The sequence below is a fragment of the Pseudopipra pipra genome, chromosome 3 (genome assembly GCF_036250125.1).
Source record: "Pseudopipra pipra isolate bDixPip1 chromosome 3, bDixPip1.hap1, whole genome shotgun sequence".
In the NCBI taxonomy this organism is placed as follows: Eukaryota; Metazoa; Chordata; class Aves; order Passeriformes; family Pipridae; genus Pseudopipra; species Pseudopipra pipra.
The window spans coordinates 31386721-31406663 of record NC_087551.1 but is presented as its reverse complement, the minus strand read 5'-3'; the positions used below and the strand labels follow the sequence as shown (position 1 = coordinate 31406663).

Here is a 19943-nt window from a genome sequence, read left to right as displayed (position 1 = left end):
GAGCAGGGGGGTGCTGTGTATTGATAGAAACACAGAAATAACATGTATACTTTTAGCTTAGTCACACAAACCTCTATGCAACAAATCTGAGGATAAATAGGGAGGATTTCCATCGAAGTGGAACCTAACTGCCAGGCCAGGCTTCATTCAGACTGGTGGTTCAAGGTCATGCCCAGGGCTATGATTTATTTTATTCTTTTTACTAATGAAGGTCTCCAGGTTTGCAAACACTGAACTTCCAGAAGACACAGTTCTCCCATGACTTTGAATACAGACACCCAGAGCACAGGTTCATTCTTAAACCTCCCGTGTTCTAAAATGAACCAGAACATGACAGAGCCCTAGTTGGTAAGAGAGCCCAAGGTTTCCCTCTCTTGCAAGCAAGACCTGTACCAGGTAGAACAGCAATACTGAAGCATAAATGGAAGGGCAGGAAAGCTCCAGCTATTACAAGGGTAGAAAAATCATCATCTGCCCCCAATTTAGCTCCTCAGAACTCAGCTTGGAAAAGGGTATCAGGATGGACATCACTGATGAAATTAATAGAAGAAATTAAAACAGTCACTATTAATAAATACAATCAGAAATTAAACCAGCTAGGTCTAAAATTCTTAGCAGATGGCTTCATACTCCAGCTCACATGGCCACGCAGCAAGACAGATAAGCCAGCTCAGTCACACATAGGGGTCAGCTCTGGCCCCTGACAGTCTCATTTCTCTTAGACTCCCTTCATAGGCAGGGAGAGATGCAGGGAGCTCTAAGGAGCCAAAAGCTCAGTCTTAGCCACTCTGCAAAAACATCTTCATGCCAAAGACATGTCTCAAGAGCACTTTTAACAGAGCAGTTAATATCCAAGCTTTTGGAGGAGGGGGCAGGGCATCCACAAAAGAGCACTGACATTGAGCTATGGCTTCAACAGTTGATCGAAACAGTTTAATGCATTTCTATTTCCAGTTGCATGGATCCAGCAATGCTTCTTACTTATTTACAGTATCACCCCTTCCCCTCCTCCCTGCTCTTCTGTTTGCTACATAGATAACAGGGGAAATTGATGCTGACTATTGCCTGTCTGATGTACAGCACTGCCAATGGGTTCAGCAGGATTTTAAAGAGGAATGAGTCAACAGTATGTGACCGGGAATAACATTTACCAGCGTGTGAGCTTGAATAGGAAAACACATCTGTGCTCACCTGAACATTAGTTAAAGTGACAACGGCAACAGATGACCCAGCAGGACGTGTTCTGGCAGTCTTCCAGGTCAGGGAAGAACCAGACCTGCTAGTCACCAGCCCTATGGCAATGCCTATGTCTAGGACTATAAACAGCTCCTGAAGTCCCATTAGCCATGGTAACCATCTCTCCAAAGTGAATGTCAGTCTTCTTTCCTGGTTACACCTAATATTCACTATGTTTTGAAGATAAAGCACAATAACCCACCTGCTGCTTAATGGGGCAAAACTTTACCTACGGGCTATAAGGATAATCCTTTGGACATCAATCCCAGATGATTGTGGTCTATTACTTTAGATCCAGCACAGGTAAAATTCACGGGCCATGTTATTCCAGGGAAAGACACAGTCAGGTTAATTCCTTTTCTAGTCATTCCTCCTGCCAATATCTCACCTGTTTTGTGACCCCAAGACAAGAAACGGAGCCAACTTTCAGACTCGACGACCCAAAGCAAAGTCAACCCTATATAAATATCCCCTCTTCTTTCTTCTCTTTTTTTGCTGGGCGCTCAAAGACACTAAAACTTCTGCTAAAGTAAAAAACGGCACCAGCGAAAGTCTGCTTATCTCCTCTTCAGAATTTGATTCACTAATTAACAACTGTCAACAGAGGAGACAGGTGCTCTTCTACCAGGCTTTGGTGGTAATCCAAAGAAGGAGAACACATTCAAGTGATCAAGCAAGGGCCTGAGACAGCAAGTAGTGAGTGTTGTTAAGGAGGATAAACCCATCTGCAGGAAAATACTGGAATGGATGTATCAAGGATCAGGTGGGATGAGGAGTACAAGGTTGAGCTGGACTTGGACTAAGCTGTCCAGCAGTTTACGACATGCTGTTGAGGACTGATAAAGCATCAGAGCTGACACAATTTCATTCAAGTAGGATAGTGTATTAGGATTGCAATTTTCACCACACTGTTTTATGAGGCTCTAACATAGCAAATGTCATATTCACTGTGATATGACAGTCATTTCAAAGGCCAGTCCTAGCAACAGCTAGAGTTTACAGTCACTACTAACCTTCATAATTCATGGAAATACTGTTTTGACCAGTCTTTTAGGATACTTGATTAATACACTTTTTTCAATTTGTTGCTACATGCATTCTAAATTCATATCTAGGTAGCATCCTTTTCACTGATCCACACATGCACACTGTCTGTCTTTCCTCCTTTCATACATATTGGCTCAAATGACACTATTGTATTGCAAACCCCAGACTGCTGCACATTTTCAAGCCCAGTGTGTGTTTTACAGCCTTACACTATCTCCCCTGTACAGGGTGACCCAGCCCTGATTTTAAACTCACCTCTACAGAAGATTGATTTTTCTGCTGGGATTTTTTTGAGTGAGTACCTCGTTCTGAAAAAAACCCTTGACAACAGCATCAGTGATAGCACTGATTTTGTTAACAGTACTCTGGCATTCCATTAATATTTTTATCACAACGCTTCAAAGTGCTATGTTTATTATGTCCCACAAATCTTTGATAATATGGGTCACTTTTATTCCTGTTTTGAAGATACAGGAAAAGATGACAAGATGTTGCCACTCCAAGTGGTAGATTCCCTGGAGTTCTGACAAGCCCAGCCTCTCACTCTAACCAGTATATAACATTTCTTCATCCTAAACACAGAGCTATAAGGCTGCAAGGACTTTCGTGAACTTATTAATCTTTCAAAGCTCTACAGTTCAGACCAAGAAGTCCAGGGAAGACACCATCCATCCTGTCAGAGAGCTGATGATAGACAATTACAGCTCATAAGATAAAAGAAGAGCAACTTTTTCTGCTTTCAAAATACAAAAAATAATAAAAGTCCAAACACCTTTTTTGACAGCTGACTTGTTCTTTTTGTCTTCTTATTTTCTTTCTACTATTGAAGTGCAGTTGGCAAAGCCTATTTCTAGGCTAGTTTGTTACAATACAGCACTACATGCATGAGGGTGAGGGGAGAAAACCAAGAAAAAAGGGAAACACAGAAACAGGTTCTGACATCTAATCAGATCTGCTGTATTGATTTTGCAACTTTAGCTTTGGAGCAAATCAGAGAAACAGCCACATTATCATCCAGAATTCACTCTTCCCTCGAGTGAGCCAGTTCAAAAGGAGCTCACACTGACACATAAACAGGCACTCCTGCATGCACACACACGCACACGCAGATGCACACGCCCATGTGGATGCACACCCCACTGAAGCGGCTCTCCAATGGGATGCGTGGGCTGGGGGAGGTGAGGGAAGCGCTCATCACAGAGGCTGCAGGAGCCACACGATTCCCATTTCCAACAAGATGAGAATTCCAGAGCAAACCACCAGACTAATGAGCTACCCACACTGGAAAGCTGTGTTTCAATTAACCATAGAAGCCCCTGCTGCGGCATTCACGTTCTTCCAGCAGCATGAACATGGAGGAGAGGGATAAACAGGGACTGTGTTGTTTCTGGGTCTGGTTTTTGGGGGTGGGGAAGGAAAGGAGAATTCTGTAAAACGGTTGAGGGCAATTCTTGTCCTACTTTCTTGGTTTGCAGTTTCTTATTCATACTAATAGAAAGAGTAATTGACAGTCCTGAAACCAAAGCTGCCTGCTTAGGCACAGAACAGGCAGTACCACCGTAAGGTCCTTCCACAATTTCCGGGCAGGAGGAGACAGTTCAGGTGTACAAACACTCAGGATGCACCCAGCTTCAACTAAGGGTAAATGGAAATAATGGAGAAGGGAAGAGGGCTGTTTGGGTGGGCTGTTGCATGGACCCTGACAGCATTACTTCGGCAGGATCACAATAAAGCATTGTTTGGCCATGGGAAGAGCTATAGGAAGAGTATGTTGAGTTACTCTTTACATGGTTCATCACATTTTTGCCTTCTTGAGGGTCACATCAAAGGCTCTGCCCCAGAACTGCTTGTTGCTTGTACCTACAACCTTTCTTGTATGGGGAATCATGTCCTCCCCCTGCAGCCCAAGATTCAGGGCTGTGATACCCCTCCAGACCACCTAGGAAGCCTGAATTCATCCCAAGCTTGGCACTGCTGCTCCCTCTGCAGGGGCAATGAGGGTCAAGCGAGGACCACACAGCTTTCAAAAAGCAACACCAAACTAGGGACACTAGCAGGTCTGATGGTTCTTTGCTCCCAAGTGAAATTTTGCTGCACCTCTCATCAGTTTTTGAGGTGACCAAGGGTCACCCTCCCTGTCATGTCTGGCCAAACCCCCAGGATGCCTTCCAGAAAAGCTCAAACCAAGATACACATTTTCACCCTGATTAAGGGAAGCTTCTCCACACATATTTACCTGCATGGAATCTTCACACATTTCCCTGTCTCATCCTGTAATCTAATTCCTGCCATGCTCCTGAATAGAGATAATTTTAATAGGGGATCTTTGAATACTCAAAGTGCCTGCAGGATTTCACACACATCCATTACTGCTGTGTTCCCAGCAGCTCACATCTGTGAGCAGTTTGTCTGGTTGGTTTCAGCCAGGTTGTCTGCTCAGGTCTCACTTCTCTTATTCCTGGGGAGAGAGCCTGAAAGAAGTGTGGCAGCATGTCTAATGAGTGCTGCTGTGCTGTGTGTGGAGGCTCATCAGTCACAGCCCAGAGGCAGCATGCCCAGGTGCAAATTAACCTGCTCCCTGCCCATCCCACACCTGTCAGATCTGTGCCACTCAGAGTACTCTGCAAGAGTTCAACAATCACACCATTCTGATGGGATGAGAGATGCAGGAAGAGCCACTCCTACAGTCACTGCTCCTTCCAGACCAAGGCATTTTACCCAGCTGCTTTCCCCATCTGATTCAAAGTCTTGTAAAAGAGAGAGCACACACTCCCACATGTCACAAAACACCTCAACAGCATGAGAGCTGAGCAGGCACTCACTTCTTTGGAGGGAGAAACCACTGCAGGGAAAGGACGGAGATGTCATCCAATGCAGACACAGGCAGCATCCCTCCTTCTTTGTTCACCTTTGTACACAGTTATTGCCTCCAGGTGGGGCTGGGAGCACCGCCCATAGGTAAAATCACTCAGTATACCGCATACTAAGGATCAGTTTTCTGTTACTCACCACCTTGTTGAATGAAAACCATTTGGGATATGCAGTCCCTGTTAGGTCTACCTAGCACTGCTTTTCAGGCAAAATGATTCAGGCACATCCATAAAAGATAGCGGAGGTAACTAAGTTGAAAAAAAAAAGGTTGTGGGGTGGAAATGGTGTAATTAACATTCATTTGCACCTTTTGAATGTTTGCTTTTACAAACTTCATAACATACCCTGAAGGTATTTACACACATGTAATGCATATGAACGCACACCTGGTGAAGCTGCTGTTCTGCACTCATCCTCTGACACGGAAATAGAAAGCATTTTATACAAACATGTACAACACCTCTCCCTTCCATTTGCAACATGTTGGCCATATGGTACCCCGCCCTTATTCTTGTGTAGCCAGACCAATTAAATATAAACTGTTCAAAGGTCCCCAGACAAAAGAGATGTGTCTGCTCAGCCCAGGAAGAAAGGTCAACCCTGCTTAGCCTACAGGCTTTTGTGTACAAAGGCATTCAGTCAGGCACTTCGGTACTGAATGGTTATACTCACACTGCACGTTGAGCTGCACCAGGGCTTCCCGTGGTCTGATGTTAAAGCCATTGTACCTGGCTGTCTGACACTTATAGGTCCCACTCATTTCTCGGCTCACACTCTCCAGATGCAGCTTCCCATCATATGTCTCCATTGTCATTGTCCCTGAAGGCATGGGGGTTTCCTTATCTACACGGGACCAGATGATGGGTGGCTTGGGCTTCCCACGAACCTCGCACTGCAGCTCTGCCCTGGAGCCTTCCCGGACAGTGATGGTGGACTGACCCTTAGGGACACTGATCGTTGGTGGCACTAAAAGAAAGACAAGAAGGGAATAATTTTACAGTGGGTTTTCAGCACGTAAGGAACATTCTTGAGATGCCTGTGTTTCAGTCACGCCAACAGCCTTGAACTTCAAAAGTTTCCACTTGACACACTGCAACCCCTCTACGAGCACACTGTCCTGTGGGAATTATCCTACAGGGTCTGGAGCTGCAGGGTAACAAGAAGATCCCAGCTTCTCCAACATTGTATCCCAATATCAATGGCAAGTGCCACTTGTATTGGGCAGACTCCACCCTCCCATCCCTCTGTCTGCAAAATGCTATCCAGTAGCAGGGATAGCATCCAGGAACCCAAAGGTAAAAGCCTCTTCGATCCATTTCTCAATTTCTCATCAGTGAATTTCTCAAGGAAAGTCTTTTTGTCAAGAAATAAACATTGTATCTCCTGAGGTATCCAGCACCCTTATCCAGGTCAGACCAAAATCAAGATTTAAAGAATTAGTGCTTGTAAATTGCATCTCTAGGAGATCCACAATCCCTCTCTGTTTCTAAACTACAGCAAGGAGTCAGCCCTGTTAGGTGTCTGCTTATTTTACATTGGTGAACGCACTGTGAATCTCCACACCAATGAACTTCTGGATCATTTGAGTGAGAGACAAGTCCCAGCAAAGATCAGTCCTGGCATCCCTTCCAGGTTGGGAAGAGCTCGCCCAGCAGAATTGCTGCCGAGCCACGGCTAGAGTTGGAGGCACAGTAACACTCAAAGAAATACCCAGTTATCAACTGACAAACAAAACTTTGTTGATAAACAAAGCTCAAAAGAAACCCAATGACTACAGCTAAAGGGTGCAGAGTTGTCAGTGGGAAGAGGTTTGCTTTTCACATCCCTAACACCACCAAGAACCCAGGAAGGGGATGTTTGTGCTAAAATCCACGTAATATTGACAACTTATTTGTGTTGGGCTTTAGAGTTAACAGTTCAGCTGAGGTAAATATGGCCACAGTCATTCTCTGAAAGCTGCCTTTTCAGCCCTTCCTGCTGACAATTGGCAACACTTGGATTGACACTTCTATAACTGCAAGGGCCATGTACTTTGTTTCCATTTAAATCAAGATGTAGGACTACAGAAGCTATAACAAGCTGGTCTGACCAATATTAGCTGAATTCAGTTCCAGCAAAGGAGAATGTGCTATGATAATTGTACATGTTACAGCCTGGAGCTCTCTATGAACAAATTTAGGATGGATCCAGCCTAATCTTCCTCTGCAGTGACCTCCCTATGAAACAGGGAGGCCACATTTTCAATTTGCAGGTCTCCTCTGGGCGGGGGAATCTCATCACGCCCTGTCCTGCACAGTGTGAAGGTACGGCAGCACTTTCAGTGCCAATGCTGTCGGCAGCTACTCACCTGGTGAGCAGCAATTTTCTCCACAGGACAAGTTGTAAATTACATTTGAAGATATTTTCTGTTTAATTAGAGCTATCTCCTTGGAGCTGCTCAGTGGAGGCAGCCACCTTGACGAGCTCAGGCTTTGCTCAGTGGGGAAACATGGAGCCGCTGCTGCTACCCTCCTGCTCCAAACCTGTGGTCTTGCGAAAACCTGGGGTTTTATATGGGAATCACATGTTGGAGGTGGCTCATTGCTGTTCATGGGGATGCTGCATGTTGGACAGCCTTGGGTGCTGCACGGAGGGCTGCTCCAGCAGGGATGGCTGTTTTCATTCCCTGGGACACATAGTAGTCCTGCTGGCTCAGGTTGCCAAAGAGAGGCTTCAAAATACCGCAGGCTGCCCTCCCACCCTTCCTCACTGGCAGCACCCACACAAGCATATGGGACTCACCCTCTTCCGAACAGGCATGGGGCAACCTGCTGCTGTAGATACCACCTTTAAGGCAGCAACTGGCTGGTGCTTAGACCAACATCTGCACTGACCAACACTGCCCAGCCTCTCAGTGGGATCATCCAAGGTCTCCCAGCCCTTTACAGCCTCCTACCCTTGCAGTCTTAAACACAACTGCACTCTGCCATCTAGTGATCTTGGGCAAAAAGGATTGCTCCTGGAGGTAGCAACCACACAAGGTCAGGAGAGACAGTTTTGCACCAGGATTGGGGAGTTCCCCCGATTTTGTTCCCTGTGGGTATAACAACGCTGATGTCAGCTGGCATCGAGTGGGTCCTACCTTCCACAGCTGCCCACAGAATAGAAGCACTATTCCTCACTTTTTAGTGGGTCCAAAGCATGGGCAGGACTCATTCTCCAAGCTGCTAATGAGCACTGGATGCAATCCCATTGGGAACAGCCTGGCCTCAGAATTTCTGATGGGAGACAAGGGCTTCCCAAAGCATCAAAACCAGTTGCAGCACTTTTTGTTGGGGAGCTGAAATCAGAAGCGTCCAGAATCAAGACTGGGATCAGCCTGGCCTATGGGTCCAGCACAACCAGAGACTGAGAAGAAACTTTCTGTGAAGGCTGAGGTCAAAATCTGTGGGCAGCTGTCTCCCCTGAGGAGTCCTCATCAGATTACTAATGCAGTGCTGCTTTGTGCTATACCTTCTCAGTCCTGGAAAGGCAGCACAATGACATGGATATAATGGAGAGCACAGCTGGACCCACCGCTTCCCAAGATACAGAAAAACAGCCCTATCAGATCCCAAAGTGACTGACAACCATGTACTTACTGGTCCGGTCCTCACCAAGCGATGGGGTGAAGCTTTGGCCCTGATTTTAAGGGGGTAGGCATTTATAACACTTTGACTCCTACAGAGAGTGCCCAAGACAGACTTCATTTGCAATTCAGTAAACATTAAAACATTAAAAATCTTCATCTATGGCAGATGACACCAATATCCTGGACACAGCTTTGAAAAAAGGTATATTCCTCATAAGCGATGCCAAAGAGAGGAAACAGCAGCTTTCTTTCTCTTTTACTCCCTTCTAAACAAAGGGACACTTGAAATTTGGTGAAATACCACCTCTTCTTCCTTCCTTCACAATGTAGAGGTTTCTTTGAACAATCAAACTTTAAACCTGTCTCTGTAGCTTTGACTGGAGTGTACTTTGGACTTTTCACAGGGAGAAAACATCTTTATGTTATGCTTGCTGCATAACACATCTGACAGAGAAGCTGTAACTTTGTCCATCTCCAATCTCAGCCAAGTGCTTGCCTGAGAATGAGACTTTTCCCCACTGGGATTCAAGACACTCATGTGAGGTCCTTCAAAAAAGCCAGAGGCATGGGGGCAGGGGGGAGCTGGTGATGTCAAACACTCCTCTGAGGTCCCCATCTGCCACAGAGAGGCTCACCTGTCTCTGAGGAGATGTTCACCTCCACACTGAGGTCAGGAATGGGTGCTCCCTGGAAGGTAGCCACACACAGGTAGGTACCATAGTCACTGAATCGCAGGTCAATAATCTCCAAGCTGCAGGTCACAGGTGGGAGCTCGGGGTCATTCCGGGTGATGAGCAACCGGTCTGAGAACCTGGCTGGTTTCCCATTCTTGTACCAGGAATAGACAACCTTCTCCTGGGGAACAGCATCTACATGGCATGAGAGCTTCAAGTCCTGCCCTAACTGGATAGTCTCGCTCTCTTTGATCACATCAGGAGTGATTTGGAATGTGGCATTCTTCATGGCTGAGATAAAAAGAAGTGAAAAACTGGTTAGGGAGAGTAAAGTGTCTTGCATGGGACAGGAAAGCAGTTCTTTGCTCCTCAGGAAGGCAAAATCTGCCCAAAGACCTCTCCCACTTACTTTCCCACAAAATGTCCCCAGGACCTCCCATCTGGCAGTCTGGGATCATTCTCTATCTCGGGATAGTGGTACAGCCTGGGATGAGGCTGCAAGAAGTGCTTGCGCAGCTGTTGGTCTGGGAGCAGAGAAATTTGCACAGGCACTTCTCCAGAATACTAATTGCTGCTAAATATCACATTTGCCCTCAGCTGTACAAGAACAGCCAGGAGAAATGCAAATCTAGCCCCTCCACCCCGAAAACCCATGCTCTGAGAAAAACAGCAACTTACACCGCACCAGCAGGTTCACTATCTTCTTTGCTGGGTTCCCCACATTGTTGATGGCCGTGCAATTATAATAGCCCGAGTCCTCCACGCGGATCCTCCAGATCGTGAGGTTGCCTCCTTGCACAAGGCTATTGGGAGGCATTGGGCCAGGAGAGTGAGACCAAACAACTTCTGGCTGTGGGTCACCACCCATCAGAGAGCACTGCATAGTGATGTTGTCACCAGGGTTGACCACCAGCGTCTCATTGACAGACAGCTTCAGAGCAGGTGGGGCTGGAAATGTACAAAGAGGGATACTTCTGAGCTTGAAAAAGACCCATGCACTTGCCTGTACACAGCTTCATACTTTCTAGGATTTATTCTTGATGATGGCTGATTTGAGTAGGGAGAGCTGGAGGGATTAATGAACTCATTACAAATAAAAGGTGCTTGTGAATCTAAAGCATGATCCTTACCACGTCTTTCAGTTAGAACACTGCTCCCTTAGGGCTAAGAGACAGTGTAGGGAGGAACCACCCCAGTATGGAGGTCATACCTAAACCACTCATCATTAGTGCTTAGGACTGGAGCACAAACTAGGTATGACATTTTATCAGTGCCCAGTGCAGGTTCTTTAGGGCTTAGGATGTAGGTCCCAATGAACCCTTTGCATGAGCAGGGGTGGCAAACAGACAAAATTTGACAATGGAAAACCCAAGGCTGAAAGCTTCTTGACTCCTAGTACAAACAGCTGCAGTTAGGCATAAGGGCAATGGAAAGCCATTGTAAACTTGATGGAGAGGTGAAGGAGAAAGGCTCAGAGAAGCCTGCTTGAACAAAACCACTGCTTGTGTTCAAGGACAGCTTGAACCACTCCTCCCAAACAGGCTTTTTATCCCAATAAGGGAGCTTTAGGGAAGGTCTATCACTAAAAAAAGATGGCAGCTTTCCTACAATATGCTTCTCCATCTCTCACACCCAACCAGACATCTTTGAGAGGCAAAGCCTTTGACAGGCAGCTAGTCCCTGCAGCTCAGAGCCTGATATGGAGGGTTAGAACCTGTTTGCACAGTAGTAGACCGTGAAGAGCAACTCTACACCCACTCTTAACCTTCTTCACCTCCTCAGGTGCCTAATACACTTTTCTATACACTTGGGGGCTACCACAATCACAGGGACTCTCTTCTATGTACAACTGAATGGAAACTCATTCAAAATGTCTAGACAACCTCTCCTTTGAATACCCTAGTACCTGATTTTCGATTTATTTTATTTCTGCACCCTTCTCATTACAGCCCCCTCCAGGAACTGATCCAAAATGCCTCCCTTTGTATTCTCTATTTTATTCCACGAAGAGTCTTTCAAAGCCCCTGTCAGCATCACCACTGGCTCCATCCAGACAGAGTTGAGAAAGTATCAGTCCCCAGCACAAAGGCAGGGAGCTGTTTTAAGTAACAGCCATAATAATGCAAAATAAGATATTGTTCCATATTCATGAAGCCTGATTTAACAGCATCATTATTTCTGCCTCCTCTCTCCCTGGACCCTGTGTTAATGAGATGTGCTGGATTTGTGTTGGATCCCTGAATTACAGCCCATACAAACAAGGCGAGGAGGATTGCTCTCTCTTCAGCACCAGTGCCATAATTTAGTAGTGCAACTACTGCCGTGCTGGAATAATGCTTTAGTGCACTGAATATAACATCCTCCCTGGCCACAGTACATGCTATTTTTGCCAGAGGTGGCCAGTTGTGCCTAAGGAAGAAGATGGCTCCTCTGTCACCTGCACTGGCCATTTTGAGGCCAGTGGTTGGAGTCCTTGAATTTCGGGAGGCCACAACCTGCATTCAATAGACTTTGGTAGCTCTCTTTGTTGGAATCTTGTAAATAGCGTGCAAGAGTTAATGCATACTAAATGACAAAGGAAGGATTTGTACATCCTCACCAAGGTGGTTTCATGAGATACTATGAAGCCCAGAAACTCAATAGCTCAAGTCATTGTGGTCGGGTAGGACACATTCTTGTCACTGAGTGTAGCTGACACCAAATAGCTCTTTCTGCCTTCTGACATTGAGCTAGTCTCAGATTCACAGGGCACGGACAAACTGACAGATGCAGCATCCATCCCCGTCAGAGACAGAAAAAGGTTGAGACCAGCCTCTATCCAGAGAGAAAGTGTCAGAGTTGGGAAGCACAAACCAGAGGTCCTGCATGCTCTGGTTAAGATTGCAGCATTTGATGTGCACATATCTGACCCATACTCATCTTGCCCAGCTATGGGCAAGGCAACATAGAAAAAACATGACATGCTGGTGGAAGCACTGCATCAGGACAGGTTGTGCGTACATGCAAGAAGGAGGTAAGGAAACTGCAAATCTGCTGCCTGCACAGCTCCAGGCAGCAAGCTCCCATGACATACTGCAAAATGGAGCCCTGGCTGTGGCAGCCTGTGTGGATCCCCACTCCCACTCCTGTCAGCAGACAGAGGTTAACAGACTGCAGACATTGTTATGCAGGAGATGAATCTCATTTATTTGTAACCTGTGGCAATTCCTTTTGTTCTTGGCTCAGAAAACCTGCTGGCGGAGTCTGCGGAGCAGCGAGGGGACCATTAAAAACAAAGAATTGCTTTCAATTCCCTTTGAAGTCCAATTTGCTGCAGTAAAACTGCAGGAGAATTAACCAGCTGGCCCGCTTAATTTTGCAAAAATTGAGGAAGGGGAAAACATCAGGCTGACTCTGCTGGAGCAGGTGATGGTAGCCCAGTGCTGAGCTGGTCCTGTGGCCCTGCGGCCCTGCAGACTCAACCTGCTGCTTGGAGCCATGCAACAGCAACAGAACAGAGGAAGATCCAAGAAATCTCCTTCCCATTAAGATTGCAGACAAAGAACCCAACCCCTGCTGCAAGGGCCAAGCTGCTCACATGGAGCCTGGGAGAAGCACATCTTCTTACTGGAGACTATGATCTGCCCAAAGGCCACTGAGGAGTCAGCTGAGGAAAAGCAAATGAACTGAGAAGATTCCCTTGGCGTGACATGATCTGACCCACCAATTCCCCTCAAGGTCTGTAGTGCTCAGGACTATAAATATTTAAGAGATGGATTTCCAACCATCTGAGTGCCTTCTCAGTTGCAAAGGCAAAAGCATCCTGAGTGAAGATGCTCAGGATTCTGGGCACAGCCAAGGCTAGAGAAGCTGTGAAAGCACAAGTGCAAGAGGGACAGAAAAGACCTAGGCAAAAAAGGAGAGAACTAAAGAATTTCCTTTAAATATTTCCCCATCTATGCACAATACTACCTACAGGGCAAGTAACCCAGATAATATTTCGAATTAAATATACTTGTGGTATTTAACGCAAATCCTGCTCACACCGCAATGCCAGCTTCATTTTCACTGCCAACTTCTAATACAATTTGCTACGAACACATTTTCCATGGCCCCTTTGAGCTTGTAGTGCCAGGCTCCACTGTAGCTATGTATAAATATGCATCTATAATTAAGCAACAGGAAAAAAAATACTAGATATACGTACTACATGGTCCAGGTTCAGAGCTTAGGTAAGTACTTAAGAACTTGGTGTAAATTCAGACGTATCACTGACTTCTGATTGGGGCTACAACCTGAAAATACATTTTCCCCATTCACTTAGCAAAGGGGCTGGATTGAAATGAAGGGTAGTTTCCCTGTGCTTAGGATGGCAGGGGAGTGGACATGAAGAGAAATTTGATTTTCTGACTCTTCAAAGGTAAAGACACACAGGAAAGAAGAGCTGTATAAGATCCCTTTCTTCATCATGAGCAGAAGATAAATTTTTAAAGAGAATATTTCAACATTTGCTACAGTCTCATCCTGAGAGAAATTCAGGTAATAGGGTGAGTTGCTCAAGACATATTCAGAGATCTTACTACACAGAGAATATTTTTTTCTGACATTAGCTATAATTCACTTTCTTAAGCTCATTATTTTTCTTCTTCCTACCTAAAATGAGACAACTATTGTTCAACACCTTGGGCTCAAGTTAGATCAATAAACACAATTTAAACAGTATCAACAGTATCCTGTCAACAGTTAGCAACATCAAAAAAAGTTCTGTTTCCGCTGCACAAAGATGACACAAGGGATGCAAACTGCTTTGTGTTACATTAGAGAGGTGAATAATTCAAACCACTACAATGCCTTTCTCTCTGATCATGGAATACTCCAGGGCTGGAAACGATTTCCTGACATTTACTTACTATTTGAAAATATTCAATACATGTGGGGACTTTGCAGGTGGGGATTTTTTTTGTGTGTGTGGTTTTGGGTTTTTTTGTTCTGTTTTTTAATGGGCAGGCTGCAATCAGGTCCTTGCCAGTATTTGATACGTGATGCTCAATCAGTTACTGCAGGTCAAGCAAGAGGCACCAAACTGAATCTGCTGAAAACTGGAAGTGCCCTTAAGTATTGCCAACATGAATATAAGTGTAAAATCTCTTTATTGAGAAGGCACTGGAAAGGTATGCTCTCTATAAACACCAGTACCAGTGGAGCCTGTTAGCTGGGATGTGCTGAGAGCACAGCCTGGCAAACCAGGCCAAAGTCACACATGGATGAATTATTTGTAAGAACTGCAGCACTGCCCAGCTCTAGATGTATCGAATCTATTTTTAAAGTGACTCAGAATTATAAATAAATAAAACAGTGTCTGAGTTAAAAACTACATAGTGCCTCAACACCTACATGCAGTCTTCCTTTAATGATCTCATGGCAGGCCTGGCCAAGGCACCGGATATATGCAGTGCTACAAGAAATTAGAGCATCCCTGGCCACAAGACTTCCATGTGAAGGCTCTGTAATCCTAGCAGCCATGTACATGAGGGTGACGTGCTGCACACCCTGGCCAGGGTTCTGTGTTACCCCTCTGGAGGAGTAATGGTTGTTAAGCAGGTGAGGGGTCAGAGGGTTGCAGGGACCCTTTGTGTCCCCTCTTACCTGTGGTGTTTGTGAGCTGGAAGGTGATGGATTTGTCAGGGATGCTGCAGACATTGCGGACAGACACCTGACATGTGTAGCTGGCATAATCCTGAGGTCGTAGGTTTTTCAGCTTCAGGACTTTGGTTTCACCCTGGGATTTGGGAAAAAATAGGGGGGAAAAAAGACACAGGTGTACAAAGCACAGATCATCACTGCAAGTCCATAACCTGTCCCAAGGTTTACAGATTACCAGCAGATCCCATCAAACCCTCAGGGAACTGAGCATATTCCAAGCCCCTCCAGCTCTATATAAAGGAGACACAAAATGTTTGCAGTGGTAATTTCACCTCAGGGATTTCTCAAAACACCCAGCAACTGACTGACATTTGATCCGAAGGCACTGCCAAACAGGTCTGGGCATAATTTCTCATCAACTGCTGCCAGAATCATCTTGCAGAACATGACAAACCTTAAACATCCCAGAATAGATCCTGGGATCTCACTCTGAGATGTCAGTAGGAACCCAAGGAAAGTCACTGGGGACCCAACATTGCCAAACCAAAGTAAATTAGAGCAGATTGAGGCATTAATGCTGGCCTAAATATGACAAGTTCAACAGTTACACTGTAAAAATTTACACTATAGAGGGAAAGAAGATAATTCAGAGAAATACTCAAAAAACTCCTAAAACTTTCTGATCCTTCTTCTCCAGATTCTAATCTCATTTATGTGGATATAAATCCAGAGTGGCTGCACGGACTTTGATAGCCTTTTCTCATAGTAAGGTATCAAACAAAAAAAATCACTGCCTGGCACTCCATTAGTTACTGGCTTGTTATAGAAACAGAATCAAGTTGTTAAATTAATGATAGATGTGTTCTGTAGATATTTATTTACAGAATGCAGAAAGCTCTGAGGTGCATCCTATGGTTTGCACACCACGCAACTCATATGTCTTCCCCCGACAACTTGTCGCTAATTCTCTCCTTGTGTTTGTCTAAATCTCTTTTGGAGAAATCATTCCATAACTGCCTGCAAATGTGAGAAGGTGTCAGCATGATAAATCCTCCTAAGGACAACCTTGGGGGACTGGACAATGAGCTCAGGCATGCTAATATGCAGAGAACAAGGACATGAACTGAATAAATTAGAACAATAAATACCTGGGACACCAACAACCCTGTGAGAGTCCTGTCCCCTGAGGATTGTTGCTGTGCCACACAAATGATGGCATTTACACTGTGCATGTCATCTACTTACTTACAGGGTCATATGTATCCTGTTTATTGATTAGTAAATGTTGGGTAAATGTATATAAAGTCTTCAACTGCTTTCTAATGTAAAAGTCTGTTCAAACCTGACACTGGTACAGGTTCATCTCTAAGACAATATTGCAAACCTCAGTGAAGGGTGCTTTGTTAAACATAGTGCATTTGAGCTCCAGCAAGATTTTCCCCTCCCAACAGTGTTGCAGAGGTGTGTTTTTATTAACTTCAACTCTTACCAACCCAGGCTTACCAACTTACAGGCTTATACTGGTGCTAAGGAGAAGACCTTAAGGGCATGCCTCTATGAGCACAGCAGTCCTAACACCCTCTCTCAGAGCTAGGAATGACCCATCGAGTTGGGAACATTGCCTGAGAGGAGCTGCAGGATGATGGGTTCTTTACACATTAATGCTGCAACATGGTGAATTTCTACCAGATGCCTTATATAGCTGAAGAAAATATCCCAAGACATCCTCTCATTAAGCAATGTCTCCCGTTAATTACACTGAGCTTAGTGAAAGCTGGAGAGCCCATGGTGGCTTCCTCTAAGGCCAGGGATGTCCTACTTGGGAGCCACATAGTGCACAGACAAAGCTGTCTTCAGGGCCAAACAGCAGTGCTGACTTACAGTGTTTCTGTAAATCTGCTGCTAACCTGCAGCTCTCTCCTCCCTCCTCATCCCCCTGAATGTTTCCATTTGGCTGCCCATTTCCATGACCTACAGAGATGGCGTGTTTCAATAAAATATGAACATGACTACATTAACTTAAAGGTTGCCTGGGGCATTGCTCAGAAATCAAACTTGGGCAGAATGTGCTCAGGGCCCAGCTTTGGGAGTGCAGAAAGGTGCTTGGGATGAAACAGGTGCCCTGGGGAGCTGCCCTTCCAGCCCTCCCTTCCAGCCCTCCCTTCTCACCCATCACTGCCTTGTGCTGCCTAGCAGACTTGCTGGAAATACTGGGGCTGATTAGCATCTGAAGGACATTCAGAACCAGAGCTCAGCTCAGGATAACATGCCCAGAGTGCCTTGGCAAGAGAAAAAATCCCTTTGGTCTCCCACTGCACTGGGAGGCTAACTACTGTGAAGGAAGTGGTATTCACGGGGGGAACATGGTTGTGCAGGGCAAGTCCAGCACAGGCAAGCAGGACAAGCAGAAAGGATGTGGACTCCTTGTCATTGGACAACAGTCAGGAAATGCCCAGGCATCTCTGCTCCCCATAACACGTGGTCATTAGGAAAAGCCCATGGATCCCACAGCAATGCCTGCCATTCACTCACACTGCTAAACAGGAAGCACTTCCCCTTGCATGTGGGGCTTGGGCATTCAATTACAAAAAAAAAAAAAAATCAGCAATGAGAGATAAAAGAAACCTGATCTTGGAATTTTTGCTTGGATTTTAGTCTCAGCCATCTAACAGCCACATAAACTCATTAGGGGAGCTGTGACCTGCTCTCAGGGACAGTGACAAAAAGGGGAGGGTAATTCTAGGCTGTCACACAGCCCCCTGCTCTTCCTGTACCCTGGGAACCCACATGCAGGAGGCTCTACCAGCCTTTCTGGAGACAGTGCTCCTTGCAGTGCTCCACACTCTCCTCAACATCATAACCCATACAGGGAAAGACAATCTACTACAGTGCCCTGCATCAGCCAGACACTCAACATAAGTCGGCAGAGATTTGCTTTTTTTCACCTGTGTGTAGAGGGGTTCATAGATGTCCACGCCATTGTCCTGACTGTGAGAAAGTGTCTCAGCTCCCCGTTTCCAGATGAAGCGAGCTGGTGGGTTGGAGTTGACAGTGCAGCGGAGGAAGACAGTCTTCTCTTGGTAGAAGCTGCCACGTACATCACTGATGGTCTGGTGAACGGTGAGAACAGGTTCATCTAGATCTGGAAGGAAAGTAGGGACGGTCGCAGCAGCAGTTAGCAAAGCTTGGTCTGCGTGTACAGCCTGCAGAGCAAATGATGCTCCAGGCACCACAGAGGAGAGGGGAAGGTCCCACACATTTGGCTGATGACAACTGCTTATTTAAGAACTGACCTGAGGGCAGGTAATACAACCAATATCTAAAGGGAACAGACAGGAGAAGCCAAAATTGTCCCGCTCACCACACAACCTTCAGAGAACAGAAAGCAGTCTCTGGTTTGCAGATCCCCATGCAGTCCTCAAACCACCTGTCTGCCACATGCCTCTCAGAGCAGTGGGCTGCCTCACCTTCCATGATGGCACACCCCCACTCCCTCCCTCAAAATCACCACTCTCTACTTCAGTGAGAGGTCAGAGGGATCCCAGAAAACTCTACTCCATCATCATTTCTCTACTTTTCAACTCCCAGATCCCTCCTGGAATCACGGGACTAAGCCCACGGCTGTGAGATGTCCATACAAAGGACAAAACAAACCTTCAAGTAAAGGAGTGAGAGTGGAAATCAGGATAAGATTGAGGAACTGAGATGGAGAATCATGTAGACAGGAGCAAGCCTTGTGGGGAGTCATGGGAATATGAGATTCAAAACACTGTAATAGGAATGTATAATTTCTCTCCCTATTAAATATCCTCTGTATTTTCTTCAAAGTCTGTACTGACTACCCTTCTTCAGCAAATTCTACTCGCTTCAACTCCATTCCCCATCCCTAAACTGATTGGATTCTTTTGTTTTCTTCCTTTACAGAAGACACTCCTTACAATTCCCTCACCATACCTCTACCGGACCTGCAGCCATCATGACTGAATCAACGGTCATCAGTGACTTCACTTGCAAGGACTCAAGCAACAGCTCCACAGGGAGAGTATTTTCTCCATCCATGCAGAGCACGCTGCTCCCCTAGAGTTGCCCACCTGCTAAAAAGGGATCATTTTCTTGGAAGCTGCACCTGGTGTCAATGTTTGAACATCAAGGTAGCATGGGGGAAACCTCAGAGGAGGTGGATCTTTCTCCTCCCAGAACCACTTTGAGACTGACTGAGGTTAAACGTTAAGATCCCACTTGACAAGAATTGACCCTCTAAAACTGAAATCTGTCCCCGTGCCCTCATGTATGTCTTTTAAGGAATCTTTTGAGCTCAGTTGAAGTGATTCCACATTTTCAGGAGCCTTATGACCCCATCTTCAGCTTTGAGGAAACTGAGGTATGTCTCTGGTGCTGCCAGCAAGTCTTCTGCTTGTGTTAACATGTTAACATGCTCATCGCCTCCTGCCCTCCTATGCCACCTAATTTTCATTCCATTTTATTTTACAGATTTGCAAGTTTGGAGATCTGACTTCTAGAAAGGAAGAGGGAAGCAAGGATGAGTTTCTGTTAACAAGTCATCCAAACAACGTATGTTCTCTGCTGAATCACAAGTGTCAACTTGTGCATTTGCATATTTTAATGAGCTGTATGCTTGGCAGACAGCAATTGTAATGGGACCTGAAATTTGTCTGCTTGACCGTAGCTCAGAGATACAAGTAGAGCCATTAATGGAACAATGACAAGACCCAAAAAAATATCTCAGGGGACAAAAACAAAACCAAAACAAAAAAAAAAAACCAAAAAAACACTCAAGGCTGAAGAAAAACATACACAAGTGGAAAAAAAAAGGCTCCTCTCCATACAGTGCTGTCTTCATGTGGCCATAGGGTGACTGAACT

At 45.5% G+C, this 19943-nt stretch overlaps 1 protein-coding gene across 2 annotated transcripts in view; it reads right to left on the bottom strand.

Annotated features, from left to right (window-relative positions):
* Positions 1–19943, bottom strand: part of MDGA1 (MAM domain containing glycosylphosphatidylinositol anchor 1) — a 153586-nt gene that overhangs the window by 80986 nt on the left and 52657 nt on the right. For both annotated transcript variants that reach the window (XM_064648480.1, XM_064648481.1), the window contains exons 4-8: positions 18006–18202; positions 15064–15196; positions 10117–10386; positions 9400–9729; positions 5827–6120 (exon numbers count right to left, since the gene is read on the bottom strand). In XM_064648480.1, the coding sequence (XP_064504550.1) occupies positions 5827–6120; positions 9400–9729; positions 10117–10386; positions 15064–15196; positions 18006–18202 (1224 nt within the window). The remainder of the gene's footprint in view (positions 1–5826; positions 6121–9399; positions 9730–10116; positions 10387–15063; positions 15197–18005; positions 18203–19943) is intronic.